The 25,126-nt window shown below is 41.7% G+C and overlaps 1 protein-coding gene across 3 annotated transcripts in view; it reads right to left on the bottom strand.

Moving 5' to 3' along the window:
* Positions 1-16,581, bottom strand: part of ZFAT (zinc finger and AT-hook domain containing) — a 97,503-nt gene extending 80,922 nt beyond the window's left edge. For all 3 annotated transcript variants that reach the window (XR_012672245.1, XR_012672246.1, XM_075141124.1), the window contains exons 1-2: positions 16,270-16,581; positions 681-851 (exon numbers count right to left, since the gene is read on the bottom strand). Coding sequence is in view for 1 of the 3 variants with exons in the window: in XM_075141124.1 (XP_074997225.1) it covers positions 681-851; positions 16,270-16,288 (190 nt within the window). In the remaining 2 variants the exon portion in view is untranslated. The remainder of the gene's footprint in view (positions 1-680; positions 852-16,269) is intronic.
* Positions 16,582-25,126: the final 8,545 nt, after the last annotated feature.

The following is a 25,126-nucleotide window of genomic DNA, read 5'->3' as shown; positions in this document are numbered from 1 at the left end:
ATTTTGCCAACAATTTAAATCCATTGCTCAGTAAGGGTCTAAAAGAAGATATAATTATGAAGTCTGAATTATTTTGAACTCATTGCTAATATAACAAGGGATTGCAATTATAATCAGTTAAAAATGGAACGAATGTAACTTCTTCCACTGCAGAGTAAAATAGTCCTGTATAACTAATTCAACCTCTGCCTAGCAGATTGCTTTATTTACTAGTGCCAATATCAAGGCACAGTTATAAATCATGAGTCATGCCATTTCCTTTTTGGAATAGAACTATTAATATTATCTGAAACACAACAAGGAACAAGTTAAACAACTCAAAGCATACCACCATTCCTAAGCCCAAGACCTCCATCCATGGTGTCCTGGTTGCTTTCCATGCCTATTAACACAACCTTCCCACTGCTATTACACAGCTTCAAATTAAAGCCGTAGGAAGCAGACTTTGCTATACTTGACACTTAAAATTAATGGACCAATGTCATCATCCTCTGTCACATGCCGAGTTTATCCACATCTGTCCTCCAATATTCTCTGCACTGAATGAAATTCAGGTTGGCAATGTACAATGACTATTACAGAAACAAGCTATGAAAATCGTTCTGTACACAATGTAGAATCATCATACCACAGGTTTTATTAAAAAAATAAATTACATTCCTCTCAATTTATGAATGTACCTTCTCCATCTTTGTTTATGTTTGTGGGTACTGTTAGAGGTTGGAGCGGAATAATGATGTCATCCGCATTGGTCCCTTCTTCTGTATGCTTCTCAGAGACATGAGACAATAGTTCTGATTGATTTGGTGAAAATAAGTTACAAAGCTTGCACATGAAGATGGAGTTGATCCCTGAAAAAGAAGTTTAAAAAGAGGAGTTAATATTCCCAGATTTTAGATTTTATTTATATTACCACTAGTTATTGAGATTTCGGTTCAGTTAACACAGTAGCTATCAGTTAACTTAATACACTTAACAGACAGTAATAAGCTGAAGTGAAGAATGTTACACCGTTAAATTAAGACATTCATAATAAATCCCAAAATGAATTAATTGAAGAAGGGGTTAAAATTCTACCCAGATCCTCACAGGGCAAAAAATTTCTTCTGGCTCAAATCTTAGAAATAACAAGACCCAAAAGGAAGCAGGACAGATTAAGACCTTTTTTTCTCTTCCAGCATCAGACAATGTTACAATTTCATATTTTTCAAACATCTGATAAAATTATATAAGACATTAAGTCATTGTCCAGGTTTGATGTGTATCACATCAATAAAATGCAAAACATTTTATCCTTTACAAAGTAGCTCTGAAATACAGAGAAGCTGGGCCCCAAATACTAACTTATGTTCAAAGACCTCACTGTTCTTTACTACATGTACTTAACCTTTCTACTCACCTCACCTAAGCAAGTCTAATTCTCTAAATAGCTGTGTAAATGCTGGAAACAAAAGAAGGTTAGAAAGAATTAAATACCATAAAAAGATAAAAGGAAATTTTTCCTTCACTATAGTAACGTTTGTTAGAAAATAAATATATTTTATAATAAATGTATGCTTTGATGTGTCATTTTTGCCTTAGCACATTACCACGAGCATACACTGTGAGTTAAAAATGTTAAGTGCTTGGTTTCAGGAGTCATTATCCTTAGATGTGGCTCTGCCACTAATGAAAGAGTGGGGAGGAAGGGTCAAAACATCTGCAGCACTGTAGACCACAAAATATTGCATCATATGACAGTCACAGCTATGCAATTACATCATCTTCCTTTCTCCTTCTGGCCATTCACTTCAAAAACACAAAGTTTTTTCTTCTTTTATCCCAATATTTGAAAAAAATATCAGGCCTCATCTTGACCCATCTACATGGAGAAAAATGGGCAGGAATAGGAGGAAAATTTAAGGAGGGGGAAAAAAGTTCTGCTCTCAAAACAAAACACATCATATCAGCCTCAGAGGCAATATTAACATTTGACATTAACAAAACCATCTAATATTTCATACGCTTTGACATACAAGTTCTGTGAAAAATTCCTGTTGATTAAAAAAAAAACCCAACAAACTTTCAAAACCGCAGCAGATGAAGAATTTCATTTAAACTTTCCTTGGACAATGCTTTAAACAGAAATTTTACAGAACTTTTTAGATAAAACTTTGTGGTTTGTTTTTAATTCATAGGTACTAGAGGTGTGATGTGAAAGCAAAGCCACAAAAGAGTAAATAACAATAAAGAAGGGTTAATACAAAATTAATAATCCTGCTAAAAAAAAGCTTACAAACTTTTGGCAGAGAGTTAATTCAGAGGACTTTGTTCACTTTCTAAAACTGCTGTAATTTGTTTTAATGGTTTGATTTTTCAACAGTCCCTGCTTCCTTCAGTGTCCAATGAAGCCTAACAACAACCAGGAATCAATTTTAACAGCATGCTTGTTCTTCAGCTACATCTATAAACTCCTGGAGCAAAGATTGGTTTCAATTGCTCCTCTCTCCTCCACCTCCGTAAGGAAAATTAGGGACATACGCTCACTGAAATCAAACTGGAACAACCAACGTTATTTGAGGTACAAACCAAACCACAGATTAGCTGGATAAGTATAGAAATAAAGTGATATTTTGTGAACTTTGGGATGAATCTGGGGGGAACACGGAAGCTATATTTTGGGATCTGTTTTCAAAACAATCCCAAGCAAAGATCACTACCCCTATTCAACATATTCCCCTCCCTTCATGACACACTAATTACATGGTTCACCCCACTCAAGAAAAATCCATCTTTAAGGCGTTCTGAATGTTACAACCAGCAGAGCTGGCTCTCTTTTACAGTTATTTGCACCCAAAACTGTAACAAAAGTATCCTCATCTTCAGAAATAATACAACTACCTCAAAACTAAGAGGCAGAGTATGCCTTCATCTTTTTTAAAACATCTCTGAAAAACAACTAAATACTGTTCCTGTTGTTTGAAATATACTCTATATTACACACACAAGCAGCTATGTAAAATGTATAATACACTCAACGTGTTCTTAGGAGCTCGGTAGGGTTCCTTCTCAGGCATTCTGCTGTCTTAAGCACACAGACATTTCTATTTTGATTGCAGTATGTTTATAATGGAAATGTTCCTTTGAACTAGTTCTGCTCTAGTAAGTATTATTCTTTTAATTTTTTTTAAAAAGTGAATGAAGCCTGTTGTTGACCCAGAGGATGACAACTGTTCTCTCTAAATGTAAATGCGCATTTCAGATTCACACTACAAAACCTATAAGCATTTACCCAAAGGTTTAACTAACACCGAACATTGAAACTCCATGATTTAGCAACACTTCTGTTTTGAGGTTTTATTTGCCACTGTTTCTGCTTCCTGACCAGCTAGTTGTTTTCCCTAGAAGTTCATGCTCACTGCTTTGTGTCTCCTGTCTCCTCCTTCAACACCTGTAATCACTACTCACACGCCACTTTCTCTCTCCCTCCTCCCAGTGAGGACTTGGAGAGGGGCAGAAGAGCAGGAAAAATCGCCAAAAATCTGTTTGGTTGTTTAAAGTGCCTGATTACACAAACCATTGCTTAAAGTTTTTCCAGGATTCACGAAGTAGTAAAACCATGGGAAACCATCAAACAGAAGTAAAGCTGGAACAAAACCAGAAGCGAACAGATCAGGTGGCAGAGGACAGTGTGTTAGTGAAGGTGCAGAAAGCATCAGGAGAATATGCAGAAGGCGCATGTGCTTTGCTCAGAGGTGGAAAAAAAACTAAGCAAAGCAATTATTTTAGGAAGAATGACTGGAAAAGGAGGTCATAAAGCAGAGGATAAACTGTGCTGATCACGGGCCTAAACGACTAGCTTAGAAGTAAGCAAACGATAATTGATTAACCAGTTGCTAATTAGGTGGTGTAGCAATAGAGCAATGAATTATAGTCAATTAAGTGTAAAAATCAAATAAGCAATAAGTTAATTAACTATGCAGGGAATCAATGATTAATTAGTGAATAATTAATTATGCAGGAAATCAACAGAGCAATTAATTAGACAGCAATTAAATATGCAGAGAAAGAAAGGAACAGTAATCAAGTATGCAGGTAAACAAACAACAGGAATTTCGGCCAAAACCAATTTGGAACATTCCATTCACTGAACATGCTTTGTGTTAATTCATTATCTTCAGCTTGCCCATATAAACTGTGTGGAGTGTACATTGAAATAAATAATACCAGTTATTTTCTTCTAAAATGGAGAAGTGGCAAATTAAGCCATAACGTAACTGAAGCTGTTTCAATTTTTTTTTCAATTCTTCGAAAGATCTCAGCGTATTTCTGAATTAGTCAATTTTTTTTCTTTGTATCGAGCATGTATACAGCAAAGGGAGATTAACAAATGGATTACTAAAGACAAATAGAAAATTGCAGGAAGCAGGTTCCCTTATTCCCAATCCCTTTCACAAAGCATAAAACAGTACCTGTTCTGTTTTGCTTTAAAGTTGGAGTGGGGAGGAGAGAAAGGGGGAGAAAGAAGTGCTTATATTGGAAAAATCACTGAAATTAACAGTATTTAACGGAATCAGGTAATATATTATTGGCATATATATACTTCCGATCATTGTATGACAAAACCTAGTCCGGAGTTAATTTTAGAATCATAGAATCATAGAATCATTAAGGTTGGAAAAGACCTCTAAGATCATCAAGTCCAACCGTCAACCCAACACTACCATGCCCACTAAACCATGTCCCTAAGCGCCTCATCTACACGTCTTTTAAATACTTCCAGGGATGGTGACTCAACCACTTCCCTGGGCAGCCTGTTCCAAGGCCTGACCACTCTTTCAGTAAAGAAATTTCTCCTAATGTCCAATCTAAACCTCCGTTGGTGCAACTTGAGGCCATTTCCTCTTGTCCTATCGCTTGTTACTTGGGAGAAGAGACCAACACCCACCTCGCTACAACCTCCTTTCAGGTAGTTGTAGAGCGCGATGAGGTCTCCCCTCAGCTTCCTCTTCTCCAGACTAAACAACCCCAGTTCCCTCAGCCGCTCCTCATCAGGCTTGTGCTCCAGGCCCTTCACCAGCTTCGTTGCCCTCCTCTGGACACGCTCCAGCACCTCCATGTCCTTCTTGTAGCGAGGGGCCCAAAACTGAACACAGGATTCGAGGTGCGGCCTCACCAGTGCCGAGTACAGGGGCACGATCACCTCCCTGCTCCTGCTGGCCACACTAGTTCTGATACAGGCCAGGATGCCGTTGGCCTTCTTGGCCACCTGGGCACACTGCCGGCTCATGTTCAGCCGGCTGTCAACCAGCACCCCCAGGTCCTTTTCCTCTGGGCAGCTTTCCAGCCACTCTTCCCCAGGCCTGTAGCGTTGCCTGGGGTTGTTGTGGCCGAAGTGCAGGACCCGGCACTTGGCCTTGTTGAACCTCATACAGTTGGCCTCAGCCCATCGATCCAGCCTAATTGATTTTAACTAATCAAAAATGTTAATTTTACATAAAAGGTAGGCTAGGGGTTGGGTATTGTTTTGTTTTATTTTTAAATAACTATTTTGTTTTGTTTTTAAATAACTATTAACAAGAAACACAAAGCAAGGAAACAAATCTGTATTTATATGCCATAAATACGTCATTCTAACGTACCAAAAACTTTTCACCACTATTTTCAATGCAGGCAATAGTTAAAACTTCTGTAATAGCCTTTGAAGTTCTGCAACTGTTAAAAGGAACTAGAACTCCAAAGTTAAATACAAAAATAAAAATTCACCAGATATCTATTGGGCTGTGGAATAACAGAGTTGACAGTATGCATACTTATGCACCTGGTCAACCTTCCTACAATGCACAGCAATAAAGTTCAGAATATGAATAACTACTTATTTCCTTCTGTCCTGGTTTCGGCTGGGATAGGGTTAAATTTCTTCCTACTGCTGTGTTTTGGATTTAGTACGAGGAGAATGTTGATAACACACTGATGTTTTCAGTTGTTGCTAAGTGCCCTCCTAGTCCAAGGACAGCTCCCGTGCCTATTGACTGAGCTAGGTACACAAGATGGGAGGGAACATAATCAGGACAGCCAGCCCAGCTGGCCAATGGGGTATTCCATACCATGTGACATCATGCTCAGTATATGAAGGGTAGGCGTGATCCAGGAAGTAGCGGTCGCTACTTGGTTATCGGTCAGCGCGGGTGGTGAGCAATTGCATTGTGCATCACTCATTTTGTATATTTTATCATTATCATTATTATTTTCCCTTTTTCTGTTCTATTAAACTGTCTTTATCTCAACCCACGAGTTTTTCTCACTCTTACCCTTCCGATTCTCTTCCCGTCCCGCTGGGGGGGGTGGGGAGGAGTGAGCGAGCGGAGCTGAAACAAACCTTGCTGCCTCATCACCATCAAATCCTTAAGAACGAGAACTTTCTGCAATGAAAAATCTCATACATCATTCTTAGACTAGGACTTTATCTTGTTGGTTTTTTTCCTTAGTGGTCTTTTTTTTAAATGACAATTAGGTATTTGTGATTTTATTACAGACAATTAGTGATGCTAATGGTGAAAGTGAAAAAAAGAATAAAGTATATTAAATCTAAAAGATTTCCTCCATCTTCAGCATATGTAATATAGCATTTATTCTCAGTTTAGTAACTCCTCTATCTCTTAAGTTATACTAGTGTTTGTTTCCAATTCTTTTTTTTTTTCCCCCACTTTCTATCATGCATTTTTAACATTTCTCTTTCCATCTCCTGCATCTCTTACGCCATGCTCTCTACCAGACTCTCTCTTCTCTCTCCTGTTCCTTACTACGCACTTCCAAGCTTTCAACATGTTAAAACTACTCATGTTAACTGGTACTTCTGTTTCCAACCTCCCTTTTTCTTGCAGCTACAAGGACTTCGCCCCTCTCTGTCGAGGCCTGGTTGGAATCCCACAGTACTTGTTCTTATCTTAAAATCTTAAACGCAAACATAGCTTCCAGGTTTCACAAGATTTAGACATGTCAGATCTAAAGCTACCATAGTCTTCATTGGGCATATTATACCGAACGGCTATCACACACTGTCTTACTGAATCCTGCCAGAAGATTCAAGTATTCTTAAGTCAGATTAAGTAAGAAACTGTATCTTTATTTCCAGGGTTAACACCCAGTTACACCACAGAGAAAACCACCATGTCTCTTCTCCAGCAGTACTCCTTCCTGTAAAGACACAATTTAAGCTACTGATTTGCTATTTTCTACCCCAGCAAAACAGCTAGAGGATCTCCATGTACTTGGCCACAGATGTGGTTCCTCAGATGCTTGATCCTAAACTCCCTTTGCTTCTATCTTCCCACCCACAAGCACATAAAGGTTTGCAAAGAAAGGCCTTGTGGTGGTGTGACTTTCTTTACGGAACCTGCTAGAAACACAAACACATGCCTTCAGCTCAGAACCATGTCCCCAGGTCTATTCTCCTTCTCCCAGTTCCACAACACCAGCTCCTTCTCCAGCGTCTGGCTGCATTTCCAGTTTGTTGCGGGTCACTTAACTCCCTGCTCCAGCTCACCAGGCAGCTCCACAAGAGCTACGAGGGAGCGGTGCAGCGGGGAGCACACTGCAGCCCGGACGCTCCATCCCTTCGCCTGATGTGCAGGTCCACAGGACCACATGCTCTTCACCACTAAGGTTTTCCAACTCTGGGGTAAGTCACGCCATAGCATGCAGCACTTGTTGCAAATTTAATTATTAGGTGAAAAGTTTGTTTTGTTTTTTTAACATTCTCTGCATGAAAGCTCTTAAAAACAATTGTATGAAAGTCCTTCTTCTGTTATGCATCCAAGGGTACATCCAGGAAACAGAATGTAGTTAGCCAAGAATGAGATGAGAAACATCAACTTCTTAAACAAGATTTTAGTCTTATCATTTAGAAGGGTATGTGGAAGGTGTGAGTCTGCTTTATTAAGGCTATCTGATCAAGGATATTTTCAATGCAAAGGAGGTCAATAAGTTAATGGGATAAGTGATGAACAAGAATACAGAGACACAAACCTGGCAGACAAGAGATAACAGACTATGCCAAGGACCAAAAGTCTCCAGGTACTAATTAATGGGACACCAAGAAACTGCAGGCACAGCTTTGGAGAAGGCCACCTGGACTTTGTAACCAGTAAGAAAAGGGAAACAAGAGGAACAAGAAGATTTGGGATACTTTAGGAGTGTCTGTGGGACGACGTGTATCTGGTTTACATGACAAGATTTTGGTAGCAAGGGGAGGCTGCAGGGGTGGCTTCTGTGAGAAGACACCAGGAGCTGCCCCCATGTCAGCTCCAGCTGGCTCCAAGATGGACCCACCACTGCCCAAAGCTGAGCCCATCAGTGATGTTGGTAGTGTCGTTGTGATAACATATTTAAGAAAGGGTAAAAAACGTTGTGCAGCAGCCGGGGAAAGGAGTGAGAAAATGCGAGAGAAACAGCCCTGCAGACTGCAAGGTCAGTGAAGGAGGGGGAGGAGGTGCTCCAGGCACCGGAGCAGAGATTCCCCTGCAGCCTGTGGTGAAGACCATGGTGAGGCAGGCTGTCCCCTGCAGCCCATGGAGGTCCATGGTGGAGCAGATATCCACCTGCAGCCTGTGGAGGACCCCACACCGGAGCAAGTGGATGCACCCGAAGGAGGCTGTGACCCCGTGGGAAGCCCGTGCTGGAGCAGGGTCCTGGAAGGAGCTGCGGCCTGTGGAGGAGAGCCCATGCAGGAGCAGGTTTTCTGGCAGGAGCTGTGGCCCTGTGGGGGACCTACACTGGAACAGTCCATTCCTGGAGGACCGTACCCTGTGGAAAGGGCCCCACACTGGAGCAGTTCATGAAGAACTGTCTCCCATGGGAGGGACCCCATGCTGGAGCAGGGGAAGAGCGTGAGAAGGAAGGACTGGCAGACAAAGGGTTATGAGGTGACTACAACCTCCATTCACTGTCCCCGCTTCCAGCCACTGGGATGGGACCGCTGCGTGTCCCAGGCACAGCTACTGGGGGGACTGGGGTGAGTGAAGTGAGTAAGAGGCTCAGCACCAGCAGCTGGTGTGGGACCACGGGTCACAGCCCATATGCCTGGTGCCAGCTGCTGGGCGCAGGGGGATGACAAGTGTCTGCATCTTCCCCAAACCTAGTGTGTGGGTGTGACATTGGATAGACAGCGGGGCCATGCCGGTACTTGGGGGATCCGTGAATGTGTGTGTGCTTGTGAATCTAGAGAGTGCTCTGTGTGTGCCTTCGCTAGTGACTTTCAGTCTCCACCAGCCGAAGAAGAGGACTTGGCTGTCTCTACTTGCATTTTATGTGAGCCCTGTACGTAGGTGCTGTTGAAGGCAGTGCCTCCCGTGTTGGCGTGGTATCTGCAGAGCGTGTCTCAGGGACACGTACTCAGCTTTGCTGCTGGCTGAATCCATCAGCCTGCGACAGGGAGTCCCCCAGAATGTCATTTATGATCTTTCTCCAACAAGTTTTACTTCCTTAAGGTGTGCTACTCCCAAATCTCCAAGCCCATACCTATAAAAACAGCTATGCTTGAGGACCAAGGAATAACAAATCCTACAGTTCCACCTAGATATATCTCAGCGCACTGGACTATATTCAGAGATAACTGCCTAAAATCCAGCACTTATTTCAAAATATTCCTAAAATAATTACTTATGTTTATAAAAACTCCCAATATCTAACACTCTAACAATGTCTAGCTAACACAAATATTACAATACAATCAAATACAAATTGTAGTTTCATCTACCAGCAAAGCATAGCACTGCACTGCTGTCCCGCAAGCTTATAAAAAACAAGATTATTTATGTTACTTCAGTACCTGACTTCCTCACTATCTTGCAACTGCTCTCCCCCTGCACCTTGAAATCTGCAATTACTAGATCACAGCTCTATTAACTACAAGCTGTCTCTATGCAATGCAGTTAAATGTAATAATACTAACATGAGAATTACTGAGAAAATACAAGGGATTCTGTTCAAATATCAAGTGCAATAAAAAGTGAGCACCAATCTTCCAATAAAACTATTGTTTTTATTAAAGAACTCTTCATACACAAATGCTGAACATGTAAGCTATTGCAGTATCTAGGGACAATAAACAAGACTTTTCCCTGATAGCTTCTTTAGGTAGAAGTATTGAAAACATGAGATAACAGTTAATATGAGAGCAACATGTAAAAAGCCAGTAATGTGTGTTTAATACAAGCAACATTACTTCTCAGCAAAAAAATGGTTTGAACTGAACATGAAAGAATTGGCACATAGTACAATGAATTATGATATCCTATACTAATGTCAAATACATTAAAAATATTTTTCTTAGACAGCAGATCTTATTCCTCTGTGCATGTTAGAGATTTTTTCATTTTCAATGCTATTTCAAATATATGAAATTTTTAAAAACATGTTATAATGTATCTCTGATTTTTATTGCTTCACTGGAGGGACACTTTTTTGATGTTGTTTTTTTTACTTAAAATCTACTTTTATCTGTTTAGAAAAGAAATCAAAATATTTTTTAGAATACTGTGAAATGTATGATTATGTGTTTTTAATACCTTCAAGTAATCAGTACTATTTCATAATTTCAGTAAAATGTAAATACCTGCCAGCTGCATTTTTCCATCTTACAAAAAAGGATCTTTAAATTAATATAAGTTTTGATTACATACACTTTAACCTCAGAAGGCTATATTTAGGCTTAGATTTATTCCCTAGACCTCTTCCTCGACCTTATAACATTTTAGTTATCATTTTAATAAAGACACTGTTATAAATTAATTTTATTTCTCTTCATTTAATAGAGTAAAAAAATTAAATAAATCAATTTTTGTTTCCTGCTATTTTCTCTATTTTGATTCATCATGAAATTAATATGCAGGATTATGGCATATCTCCAAATCAAAAGCATGATCCTCATTAAGTGTTAAAGAAAATATATATATAAAACCTGTCACTATATGCTACCATTAGAACAGCAGCATCACAAGTATCCCATGTTCAAAACTAACAAATTAACTGTACTAAAAGCAGCAGGCCAGAGAGAACAGAAAGCTATTTCAGGGCTTCCTTCATCTGAGTTTGAACTATCCTGAATAGTAAGTAACTATTTTTTAATTCACCAGCATAGGATGACTACCGAGACAAAACCCACAACACAGAATACATTCAATCAAGGAAAAGGAGCACCTGACCATGTCTGTTCTCACTGTTAGCTGCTAACTAAAATCAGGACAATTTAATTATCATTAGTTAAATGCCACAAACATTTTTTTATTTTAACGTTAAAAAAGTAAGTTATAGCAATGTTGATATAAGATGCCTTCCTGCAAAAACGAAAAGATTATACTAAAATCAATACCACTTAATATGCTTTTATGGAAAACCTAATCGTATACATTCAACATTTTTTCTAACAAGGCCACAAGTTTAGTTTACAAGGTAAACTACATCTGTAGAGGCTCTCAGACATTACAGAGAGGTACACAGTATATAAGATTAAATTACACTGAAGTTTGTGAATGTTTCTGATTAAGAAATAAACTGCATTTAAAAATCTATACAATACAAATATACGAGGACAGAGAAAACAAAAGCAGAAAAAAAAGTACTAGTTAAGGTGCTTGGGACATGAATGCATGACAGTGCTGTTGTAAGCAGAACTAAGTTTATAGTTTCGTATATACCTAAGGGAACAAGTTGAGAAAAAATACAGAGGAGCAACAAGCTTCATCCAACCCAAAATTTAAGAGATTCTGGAAACGGTTTTAAATTAAAGACTGAAGGGTAGGTGACAAGTGCAAAAGACCACAACGATCAAGGTGATTCACCTTGCAGTGGTAAAATCATGAAGACTATTTTCAAATGAAGGATGACACAGGAGTTAGTAAAATTTTAACAGGAAACAACAAAGAACAGTTGAAACAAATTGTTGGGTTTGTTTTCCATTTCTTCGTAGCTGCTTTTAAAAAGATAAATCTACATACTACTACAATAATGCAAGAAGCCTAATAAGGTGTCAAAACCAGAATACCTAGCTGTAGACAAGGATTATTGACAGACATGCATTCAAACAAGTTTCTGAAAAATATTGTTGTAATGCCAGCGGGACACTACCACCTCAAAACATTGAGGACGGAAAGCAGGATGTATTGTTTGTGAAGCAATGCCATCTGTTAGAAGCAGCTTAGGGTCAAATCTGATTAACAGGCTTTTTTAACAGGTAACAGAATCCCTGCGGACTGAAATACTCGCACTGTACAGAAAAACACAGTGTTAGGACTACATTAGCAACAGTCTGACCACAACGGTAAGAATGACTGTGACACACTGAAGGGGATAAAAGAGCTTACAAAGACAGAAACAACAATATATTGTAGGCTTCAATTACCCTTATGCAGACTGGTTAAATGTCAGATCAGGACAGGATGCCAAGATTAAATGTTTAGACACCATTAATGACTGCTTCACCCAACAAGCAGTCAGGGAAACCACATGAGGAGAAACAGTTCTTGACTTTATCAGGACCACATTCAAAGTGACACACTTTGTAACCATGATTAAAGAAGCACTCAAAAATCCTTTAAAAGAGTGATAAAGAGCCAAATGTTTGTGTTTAACTCCAACAATGTGAACTATATAATGATAAAAAGCATCTTTAACAAAACAAAAACAAACCACAAAAAGGACTAAAAAGGTTTCAAGAGGAGTTAAATCCTTGAAAGCAGCATGAAGACTATTTAAAAGCATCATACTTGATGCTAATCATCAAAAAAGATTTTAGAAAGGGGAAGAAAAAAAACTAGCACAGCTAAATAGCAGTGAAAGAAAGCTTTAGTAGAAGAACACATCTTTATAAAAGTTAAAGTTTTGTCAAACGAGGAAAACAAAAAAAGATTGGAAATTGTGACAAATCAAATGTAAAAACACAGCAAGGCGGGTCAATAAGGATAATTTTATCAACTTGAAAAATAAAAAGCAGAATGCGGCATTTTTTTTAAAACACCTCAACATTAACAGGCCTCCCTGAGAGCCTGTGTAGTAAAAAGTAATCTGTGCATGAAAAGACCCTTCAAAGAAGGTGAGGCCGTAGCAAAACAAGCTTTTCAATTTGCTGTCGCTCTACAAGGGTTTGGAGAGGTTTTCTATGAAAGATCTCCCAATTCTGGCAAACACTTTAAAGACAGCCTCAAAACAAAGCTAAGAACTGCACTACCCAAAAAAAAAAACCTTACGGTTGTTAATAGACAGTCCTATGAAAATGATGGTCCTATAACATGTAGACCTATAAAAACCGGAAAAGATTACTGCTGCAAAAGTCCATACCGGGCTTACATCTTTGGATACTGTTCCTCTAACTTGAAAAATTAAAAAACTGAAATAATAATTAAAAAATAATCCTTAAAAGGTACAGAGATAAGGACAATGAACAACACAGCACAGTTCCATACGAGAAGCAGTTAAATAAATTAGAATTTTTCTGCCTGGGAAGGATGGATCTGAGGGGTGGAGAAAAGGCAAAGAGTAAAATGAAGAACAGGGAAATCACGTGTGTCATGGAGAAGATGACCAGCAAATGATCCCTCCGAAACTACTGTCTGCTCTTTTCAGTGGATCTCTCCCTGCACTGCAAGAAGCAGAGAACACGGAAGGAGGCAGTTCTTCACTGTAAGATGGGAACACATCCACTTGGAGTTAAAATTCTTGGAAGGGAAGTCCATCAAGAACTAGCAAGTGGAAAGACACTATTCGGGGCTCAGCAAGCCCATAAGAAGGCCTAAAAGAGTATCCTGCACAAATGTCACGGTGTGCTTGCCCTGTTCTTACACTTCTCTATTTAGACATCCATCATGAGCCACCATTAGAGACACGATGTGTCAGGCATGTCACAAAATTAAGAACCAGATTATGTTTTCTTAGATTTCTTCTAAGTCACAACAGCACTACACAATGTAGACTTTAACACAGCTCATCTACTGTAGCATGCAAATATTACAGTATTTCACCAATATAACACAGCACCTTTGAAAATCTCCAAATACTTGCCATAAGGACATCATTATCTCCAATACAAAGGTAGAGAAACAGACTAGTAATGGGCTAGAGTTCTGCTTTTTGGTGGATCAATTTTAGATGGCTAACCTGAGTTACTGGAAGACTAAGTATCCAGGTTACATTGACTTGCTTCAGAGTTGTCTAAGATACCACCTGCCTCATGCCACACAATGAAACAGCTGCCCCAACAGGAAAAGGGCACAAGGGTTAAGCCACGACACTTCTCTCTCTTCGTCTGAAGCGTGTCCTCACACTCTCACCATAACCAAACATACTGTATTTAACTAGTCTGTTACTAGATTTGTCAAAAGAAACTTGAGTTTAAAACTACTGAAATTTAGCTAATGAAAGCAAATAAAAGTGTATGTATTTTTTTCTTTTACACACATCAGCTTTACAAACATTCCTGGAAAAAGTCAAATAAAGTTCTTCAAAAGAAGACACTGCCTACACACACTTATCTTGGCTAGAATACACAAAATTCAGAACTGGATGAAAAAGGATGTTCTAATAACTACAAAATTAATTTATCTGCAGCAGTTTAGAATAATCAGTTTATCAAACATATAAACAAAGTACCTTTCCATCATTAAAAAAAAAGCGCCTTAACAGATATACTTAAAGACTTTGGGTTTTTTTAATGTTCTAAGATCGCCCTCATGCGGCTAAATGCAACACTGTTGACGTTACCACTAAAACACGCCATCAGACAGTATCATAACCTAAGCCACGCTACCAGAGATACCGAAAACATCGGGCACCTCTCAAAAAATAAGCACGAACCATGTGATCCGCCATCGGCATCAGGATGGCCTGGCTGAAATGCTCTGAACCTGATTTTTGGAAGCACACTTAACAGAAATGCATCTGTAGTCAGACACAGCTCTGCAGTTGCAACACTGAACACACTGGACACTCGTGACAGTTCTGGGTTCAGCTGCCCCCAGAACACTTTTTATTAAGATAAACATGCTTGAATAAATAAGAATTTATTGGCAGCAGTAGTAGTACTAGTAGTAAGAGAATTAATTTCTCATCTAAAGTTGGATCAGAGAATATAAAGCAGTCCTGGAATGCTTTTACAATAGTACTTAAATAATACAGCACCTGTTAGAGATTCTGCTATAAAAGTTTTCTCCTGATAGTGCTATTCTCTTTGGCATAAAATCCTGTTTGAGTTGTAAACCAATTGTCTGTAAATACTCCATAGGACAGCTAGAAATAACTTAGGATTCTAAAAAGTAAAATGTCATCTCAAGGAATGACAACCAAAAGCCAAATTTGAGTATACAGGGTAATTAACTAAGCGCTAAATTATTGCATCATCACTTCCCAAACTTGTACTGCAACAAACACATAGGGATTGTGAAACGCAGAAAGCACATACTCAGTATTACTATGGCTGTCATGCCTGCGTAATTTTACTTACAAGTGTAATCCCCATGAAAGTCAGGCCAATATAAGGCACATAAAGGACTGAGACGACAATGCAATGGAAGCATCTAACTTTAATTCGTCATCTCCCTTCTGCAGCTGAACTCTTAGGCTCTTGAGCTAAAACTATTTACACAAGCTGTCAAAGGAAAGCACGAGTGTTTTAAATCCAGATGTGCATTAGTTCAATACAAACAGCAGGCAGCCCGGCAGCTGCTCTTTTCCAGGTGTTCCCCGACATACTGCTCAACAGGAGCGACGGGACGCGAGTCGGGGCTCCTCGGGACTCCCGCGCTCGGGCTGCCCCAGCCCTTCGCCGCGCTCCCGGGCACCGCTGGGAGCCCCCTGACCGCGGCGGGACCTGTGCGCGGCCGGGCGGGCCGTGGCCGCCTCCTCCGCAGGGAGACCGCGCTGGGGCAGCCCCGGCGCCTCCCCGCACGCCCGTGGGCCTCCTCAGCCCCGCCGTGGGGCACCCCCGGCCTAGGCCCCGGGTCCCCGGCTGAGGCAGCTCCACAAACCCCCAGGGCGGCTGCCAGCCACTGCCCCCCCCCCCCCCCGCCCTTTGCCGCCAGCGAAGGCGCGGTGACAGTCGGGACGGGGGGAGCAGCAACGGGCCCGCCTGTGAAGGAACTAGTTCTCGTGCGGATGGAGCGTGACGCCAGACGCCCGCCGGAACTACTTTCTCCCCCCCACCCCCCAGTCAGCGCCGGCCCTGCTGCAAGAGGATCCGTGCGCGCTCCCCCGCCCTCCCCGGCCCGCCGCTTGCGGCCGGCCCCGCGCCGCCCCGCTCACCTGCAGCCGCAGCCTCCATAACCGCGGCGGGGAAGGGGCGGGGGGCAGCGGGGGAGCTGACCCGGAGCCAGGCGGCGCGGCCTGGTTTAAAAATAAAAGGGGGGGGGGGGAGAAGGGAAAAACAAAAATCACTTTCGCGCCGGCGGGCCGGGCTCCGCGGGCCGCGCGGGGGCCCCGCGGGCCTCCCGCTTTAGCAGAGAAAATATTATTTTAATGGGTGGGGGCGGCGGGGTGCGACTGGCCGGGCGGCGCCTTATGGCGAATCTGCCGCGTTCGACACGGCGGCTTCTTCCTCGGCGACGTCGCACAGAGAGCGCGAGGGCAGGGAGGGGGAGAGGGCGGGGCGCGAGGGCAGGGAGGGAGCGCACGCGCCGCCCCAACGGCTGAGCCGCGGCCTTGGGCGGCGCCTGCGCAGTTGCGGCGCCGCCACCTCCCCGCAGGCGCGCGTTCGCGCTTCCTGGGCTCCTCAGGCGTGCCCGCAGGGCGGCCGCCGCCTCCCGCGGGCTGCCCAGGGCTGGGGTCCCGGCGGCACAGGGCTTAGATACGCGGAGACAAGGGGGATGCTCCTCCGGTCACCGCCCAAGCCGCGGTGGACCCGGGGCTAGCCGCTGGGGTGAGGTCTCCGTGCCCCTCTCCACCGGGCGGCCGGGAACAGCCTGATCCCTGCCCCAGGACCCTGAGGAGGCTCATACTGACACAGCCCTTCGATGCCGAAGCCGTTCTGATATACCCCTAATGATTACAAAAGCGTGTCTTAATGAACCTGGTACATCTGCAAATTTACTACGAGATAATTGGACAGGCTTGGAGGAAAAAACAACTTCCACCATATCAAACAAGTCCATAAACACATTTGTGATGTGTAGTTCAGATGGATATTTAGCCTCATGCTTAAAACCATGATTGTTTCACAAGTTTGTTTTTATCTCGGTGCACTTCACAAGTTTCACATTTGCCTCAGCGAGTCTCATATAAACGTGTATCAAGAGTCCGGTGAATCACCCTAATTTTTTGATTCAGCTCCTAAGTTATGAATTTGGGTATTAAATTATTTCTTTTTTTTTTTTTCTTAATAGGAGCTTGAAGACAGGTGGTTTCATGATGCAGCACGACTACTGCTGTTGGAATACTCATAAACACCCACTTCTGCCTCATGTTTTTCTATTTTGTTGTTTTTCTGTTTTGTTTCTACACTAACAACCACTGAATACCAGCTTTATCACTTTCACTCTTAAATCGTCATAAATGCTGTATGTATTCAATATTAATGAATTTAGTGTTGAATTCCATAATGTCTATTACTGTAGTTAATTTCAGTACAAATGACTGTGTAGGAATCTCATTATCCTTCCTAAACATTAACAGTATTATATTATTGTTTTTGTCATACAGCAGATGTACTCAATTAAATGTAGAGTAAAAACAGTGAAAACAGCAATTCATTTCATATTAATTACAGTAATAAACCTAAATTATTTCTTGTTGTAAGAGAAATAATGCATACATATTAATTGAGAAATAGCTTATAAAAATATTTTTTAAACATCACTGCTTATATCTCATTCTGAAAAGTAAAATTCAGCCACAGGCAGAAGGCCACAAAACCTATATATTTCTTAGTCCGACAAAACAGTTTTTAACCTAGAAAATATCGATCTGATGATTCACATCATAAAATATTTATGAGTCCTGAGCCCAAACCTGGTTCATGACAGCTCTGAGACTGAGCCATCTCTGCCATCACTTGGGTATTTTCTGGCCATTTCTGCTGTATTCCACTGGAACGTTACCAGTGCAATCTTGGTGATCTTCCTGCCGAGGTGGAAGCAGCCTCTCTACCACCACCCCATCTCAAAAAACGGTGGGGGCTAATGTCTGCAATTTTCCTCTTTATCCTTTATGTTTATTTTCTAGCCTTCATCGGGACCTATGGGAAGCAGCAGTCAAGGATCTAGCAGGGGTCAGAGCGAGGAGATTTCTAACAGATTGGTACAAATGGAAGCAGAAGGAGCTGAAGAAGGGTGTGTGCTCAGCAGGTCATTGATACCATGGCACGTCTACACGTAGCTCCTCGAGTCACCCAGATCAGGAAAGTGGAGGGCAGACAGCACCCAGAGAAGACACGAGACAGTAAATCAACCAGCAGCATTGCCAATGACTCACGGGGTGGGGCAAGATGAACACAAAAAGATGAAAATTACTGTCAGCTCCTAAACAGCACAAAAGACACATCCAAACACCAGGCTTGCCAATCGAGGAACAACTGGAAGACATGATGATGGGGACTCAGTGGCCTGAGTCCCTTGTCCTCCGTGTCACCACAAGTAATTCTGGCTGGACTACCTGAACAAACATCCTTGGTGCTTATGCGTATGAAAGGCGAGTGTGAAGAAATGAAATAATTTGTGTGTAAAACAAAGCCGCCTCTCCTAGCTGGTGTCACATGCTGCTCTGTTACCCTGCTCACAGCATTAAACAGTCTTCTGTTGAGTTTTGCCACATTAGTTGCTACAGATGCAGATATGAAAGCACAGAGAACAGTTACTGCCAAGGAGGGCTTGGCCAGAGCCAGACTGAGTCTGGGGCCCCAGCAGAAAGACTTTGAGCAGCTGTACTCTACCAATGTTCACCACACCAATACTCTCGCTTACAGTGACTTGCATGAGACAGCTAATACAGAAACGTGTTATTTAGAATTTATGTCAGGGACCCAAATACAAGGCAGAAGGGAAGGAAGACCAGACCTTTCCAGAGGCTGTGGACACACTCCTCTGCTAATTTACTTAATTTGTCTCGTTTGATCTGAATGACAGGGTAACATTATAGCAGAGTCATGGATATTCTGACCTGATGAGAAGCAACATTTAGGAGTTTGCCTTTGTGTTTAGCTTGCTGCCTTGATTCACCCTCTTCACCTTCTGGACTCCTACTTCAAGTGCCCATTTTTGCCCTTCTACCCATCCCTGCTCACTACTGTATTTACCAGCTCTGGAGAATAGGAGCAATAAAGATGGAAGCACATGCTCAGGCACTCACTACCCGTGAAAGGAAGGGATTGTGCTCTTCTTAGGACATGAGTAATATTCATCCTTACCTTGGCATTGAAAGAACATTCTCTGGTCCTTGAGTCCCTGAGCCTCACTACAGCAAGTAGGGTGGATTCTCCTGCCAAGAAAAGTACTTGTCCCGAATCTTTCACATAGTTAGAACCACTGGTTGAACGTCAGTATGACATGTGGTTTGTTAGTTTTTACACAGTTATTTCATACAGTTCTGCTTTGCACGATCACAAGGTGTAAAAGGCCACATGAATAAAGGCTTGTTCTTTACCAAAGACAAAAAATCAGAGCTGGAATCTCTGAGCTTTGGTGTCTGGCCTACTCAAAATGTTCTGGGAGCTCTGTCTGTTGGAGGTCAGAAGAGGAGGAGAAAAGCTATCACTGCTGGGCTGCCTAGCCAGGTCACAGAGCCAGATTAAAGCAAAGTCTTTGCAACTCTGAATCACAATTTCCACAGCTTAAACAAAAATGCCCTCACGTTCTTCCAGAAATTCCACCACGTGCCGTCATATTAAAACCCACATAACTCATCACCAGCATGAGTTCAGATGCACACACAACAGCTGATCCAGCTAACAGGATAACTATCATCAGTTGTAAGTGCCCTCTCAAAGTAGACAGCAACAGAAGATGCCAAGATACAAAGGAGTTTCAGTGGTATCTTCCGAAAACGGAGGAGTAACAGTATTCATGAGTCTTGAGTCAGGCTCCTCAAGGCAGTACGATCTCTATACATTCATTCCTTCCTTTACCTCGAGGGAATCTGATCGTGGTCTGCTTATTCATCTCATTCTGTCCTAGTTTCCTTATCGACTAAATTCAAGGTCCAGTCTCTACCCATGCATTCCCTGTCTCTCTTGCATATCTCCTTGTCTGGCTTCTTTTGCTACCTTTCAGCTCCCAGTCCCAGTTTTCATTCCCAGGTGTATCTTTCCTATTTTCCTCAAAAGCTCTTTCCAGGTAATTTCTGCAGTTACTCTCTCGTCCCAGTTTCTGTCTAGCCAACTTGCAGATAAGCTCCTGCACGCACAAGTGTTCATCAAATACAGCTACCAGTTCCCTCTCTTCAGTCCACTGAGTAGTTCCTTGTTCTAGCCTCCACGTCTAGCCAAGTTGACTTCCCTTAACCAACTCTCATATAATTATAATGAAAAACCCTACAGAGTGCTAGAAAATGTAAAGTTCACATATAGAGCAAGTTAAGTATTGCACAGAGCTTCAGCCTGCTTCTGGAGCTGGAATCCATGAAGAGAGTGTAGATGCCCTTATTGCATCCCAACAAAGAGGAAGTCAGGTAAAAACGCCAGGAGGCCTGCATGGATGAACGTGGAGCTCCTGGACACACTCAAACACAAAAAGGAAGCCTACAGAGGTTGGAAGCAAGGAGAGGTTGCCTGGGAGGAATACAGAGAAATTGTCCAAGCAGCCAGGAATCAGGTTAGGAAAGCTAAAGCCCTGATAGAATTAAATCTATCATCAAGGGCAACAAGAAAAGCTTTTACAGGTACGTCAGGGATAAAAGGAAGACTAGGGAAAATGTGGGCCCTCTCCGGAATGAAACGGGACTCCTGGTTACCCGGGATATGGAGAAGGCTGAGGTACTCAATGACTTTTTTGCCTCAGTCTTCACCAGCAAGTGCTCGAGCCTCACCGCACAAGCCGCAGAAGGCAAAGGCAGGGACTGGAAGAATGAAGAGCCGCCCACTGGAGGAAAAGATCAGGTTCGAGACCATCTAAGGTGCCTGAAGGTGCACAAGTCCATGGGACCCGATGAGATCCATCCGCGGGTCCTGAAGGAACTGGCAGATGAAGTTGCTAAGCCACTATCCATCATATTTGAGAAGTCGTGGCAGTCCAGTGAAGTTCCCGCTGACTGGAAAAGGGGAAACACAACCCCCATTTTTAAAAAGGGAAAAAAGGAAGGCCCGGGGAACTACAGGCCAGTCAGTCTGACCTCTGTGCCTGGGAAGATCATGGAACAGATCCTCCTGGAAACTATGCTAAGGCACATGGAAAATAAGGAGGTGATTGGTGACAGCCAACATGGCTTCACTAAGGGCAAATTGTGCCTGACAAAGTTGGTGGCCTTCTACGACAGGGTTACAGCATTGGTGGATAAGGGAAGAGCAACTGATGTCATCTACCCGGACTTGTGCAAAGCATTTGACACTGTCAGGGCAATCCCAAACACAAATACAGGCTGGGCGGAGAATGGATTGAGAGCAGCCCTGAGGAGAAGGACTTGGGGATGTTAGTTGATGAGAAGCTCAACATGACCCAGCAACGTGCGCTTGCAGCCCAGAAGGCCAACCGTATCCTGGGCTGCATCAAAAGAAGCGTGGCCAGCAGGTCGAGGGAGGTGATTCTGCCCCTCTACTCCGCTCTTATGAGTACTCCTACCTGGAGTACTGCGTCAAGCCCTGGGGCCCCAAACATAAGAAGGACATGGACCTGTTGGAGTGAGTCCAGAGGAGGGCCACGAAGATGATCAGAGGTCTGGAACACCTCTCCTATGAAGACAGGCTGAGAGAGTTGGGGTTGTTCAGCCTGGAGAAAAGAAGGCTCCAGGGAGACCTTATAGCCTTCCAGTACCTACAGGGGGCCTACAAGAAAGCTGGAGAGAGACTTTTTACAAGGGCCTGTAGTGATAGGACAAGGGGTAATGGCTTTAAAGTGAAAGAGGGCAGATTTAGATTAGATATAAGGAAGAAATTCTTCACTATGAGGGTGGTGAGGCACTGGAACAGGTTGCCCAAAGAAGTTGTGGATGCCCTGTCCCTGGAAGTGTTCAAGGCCAGGTTGGATGGGGCTTTGAGCAACATGGTCTAGTGGAAGGTGTCCCTGCCCATGGCAGGGGGGTTGGAACTAGGGGATCCTTAAGGTCCCTTCCAATCCAAACCATTCTATGATTGAGGGCACAGCAGATACTGACTCCTCCTTTTCCTAGTTATGTGGTTTGGCTTTATTCACAAATACTAGGACAAGCACTTTACTGAAAATGTGTTTCAGGTGTGAAACCAAGTGCATTTTGCTTAGCTGTTCAATATGAGTGGTCCCACAGAATTAAAGTAATAAAATCAATAAAAAGTTAGAATTAGTACTGCCTTGTACAGCTTTCATCTCCATTTGGTTTTGCATAAGCTGTTTCTGGGAATCTTTAACATCATGGTCATATACTGCATTTGTGCAGGATCTCTGACTCATTTAGCATTGCTGATGGACCTGACCTAGATATGCGTTAGGACTACATAGCAAAGCGGGTTGTTTGTAAAACAAGACTCTGCCTCATTTGTTACAGAAGTTGGAAAATACTGAGAAGTAAACATGAGGTTTTACAGGGGGAAATTAGGAATAGATTTTTCAGGAGTATAATACTTTTCTCAAAGAGTTCATGTATGATAGAGAAACAATGTTCATTAGTTGTGTCTTCCTCCTTGTATGGTTGCTCACCATGGCATCTTGCAGTGTGCTTTGAAAAGCATTATGTATTTCTATAGCTGAAATTTTTAGCATCTGTGCTTAAATGTGATAATTGCTTTTAAAAACTCTCATCCTAGATGTCTTAAATTGAACATATAAAGTTAGGGAAACTTTTTACCTAAACTGCAGTGCATCACTTTCCCTTTTTTCCCCACAAGCATTTTGTGCACCCCTTCCAAGGTGGGGGTCAGTGTCTTCTCCCAAGTAACAAGTGATAGGACGAGAGGAAACGGCCTCAAGTTGCTCCAGGGGAGGTTTAGATTGGATATGAGGAAGAATTTCTTCACCGAAAGTGTTGTCAGGCCTTGGAACAGGCTGCCCAGCGAAGTGGTGGAGTCACCATCCCTGGAGGTATTTAAAAGACGTGTAGATGTGGTGCTTAGGGACATGGTGTAGTGGTGGACTTGGCAGTGTTAGGTTTACGTTTGGACTCGATGATCTTAAAGGTCCTTTCCAACCTAAACAGTTATGATTCTATATTCAATTTGCGAAACAATCTACAAACAAAACTTGTTTTAAAAGAGTTATTTGTAACCTGGATTAGTTCTCTCAACTGCCCACAGACAACCGCACTGAAACAACTGAGCAGACAGGAGAGAGTGGGAATGGGAGTTGTATCACTATTCATTGATCCATAACATCTCTTCTTTAATTTTAGTCAATTAAACAGGTTTTAAACCAATCAGTGCAACTATCACCTTTCATTTTACACTGTAGAGACAGTCTGAGTCCATCACCTTCACCTGCAACTCAGAAACCTGGGCGAACATGTATTACCACCTAGGAAACATGTTTCATTATTTTTAAAATAAAAGCACCATCGTTTAATGAGAGCAAAGACTAACGTTTGTTAAGTAATTAAGTAGTTCTTCCTGGTTTTTAAACTGTTTTTCCACTAAGGGGAAACTGTAGCTGTGGAGGTATACAACAGTGTCCATTTAAGATATGGAAGATTCTGGAAGAGGACACAAAGGAGAGCGTTCTCGAAGTATTTTAAATATATAATTTAGGGTATGTAAGGTGTATAATTTAAGGGGTTTTTTTTAAATCTGAATAAAAACATGGATTCTTCCAAAGAGAAGTTCAAAGCACTATATTAAACAAAAATATTCGGTGCTTAAAGTGAATTTACCTTCACCTTCTTGTGAATAATACTGCCCCTTATCCCTGTTGCATCAGTTTGATCATCTGTGTGGCAAAAGTCAGTCCACCGCTACCCAGGTTTTAGAGGAATTTCTATTCAGCACATATTTTTTACCTTACTTTTATTTTCCCATTGATTTCAAAGAGAAGACAACTCAAGCTGTTGCTGTGCACTTTTGGAAGTCCTATTTGAAAATGCAAAGGAGATGAATGCTCAGAAATTATGGGGGTTGTTTTGCAACTAGTTTTATGCTTAACAAAGAAAAGTTGTCATTGCTTTACTGTAAATGCTTCATTTCTTTTTTCTACAGTATCTGTCTGGAGTAACTATCTGCTTGTTATTGTTATCTGCTATACTTAATGTGGAGTTCTGTGTTTAGGACTGCATAATTGCTGTTTTCTTGTTACAGAACATTAACTTTATGCTTCCAGTAACAACTTTATAATGAAAATGCTAATAAAAATGGGGCAGTGCAAACTGCACATTTACAAATTTCTCCAGAGCTTAGTATAAGGCTTATCATAATTCTTGCCATCTCAGTATTGTATACTCTACTGATACTGATTACACTGCACAGTTAATTTAAAAATTATCTCCTGCAGGCCTGAGAGAAAGGCAACAATTATAAATAACATCAAAAAAATTTGTATACATACTGAAAATGCTTCTAATAAACAGATTCTAGTTTTCTCAGTGTAGCAATATAATCACTGCAGCATTTAGAAATATCCCATATTAATCACATTTCTGCTTGCAGGTTTATACTATTTAATCCTACTACAACTGTACAGCATGTTTTTCCTTTGCTAGGTGTTGTCAGACTATCTGGAGACAGCAGCACAGCTGGAACACTGTGGTGGTTTAAATGGTAGTTTTCCTTGTTCTTTTAAGGACTTTTTTGATGGGAGGTTGCGTTCTTACACAGGCTCCTGTGAGACAAGTAATTATATTTAAAAAATGAAAGTTAAGAAGAAACGTTATTATGTGCTGTTTCTTCAGTCTAGTCCAAAATTAACACCATGCGGCTGGACTGAGATAAAAATGCATGCGAGAAAGCAAACTTTGCCAGAAGCTTTTCAAAATGTAGCACTGTCAAAATAGAAGATTACTTGTATTTGTGATGATATACAAAAAATACAGTACAACATCCAGACAGCACCCTGATTTCATTCTC

Source organism: Calonectris borealis, chromosome 2 (genome assembly GCF_964195595.1).
Source record: "Calonectris borealis chromosome 2, bCalBor7.hap1.2, whole genome shotgun sequence".
Classification (NCBI taxonomy): domain Eukaryota; kingdom Metazoa; phylum Chordata; class Aves; order Procellariiformes; family Procellariidae; genus Calonectris; species Calonectris borealis.
This window is presented reverse-complemented; position numbering and strand designations above follow the sequence as displayed.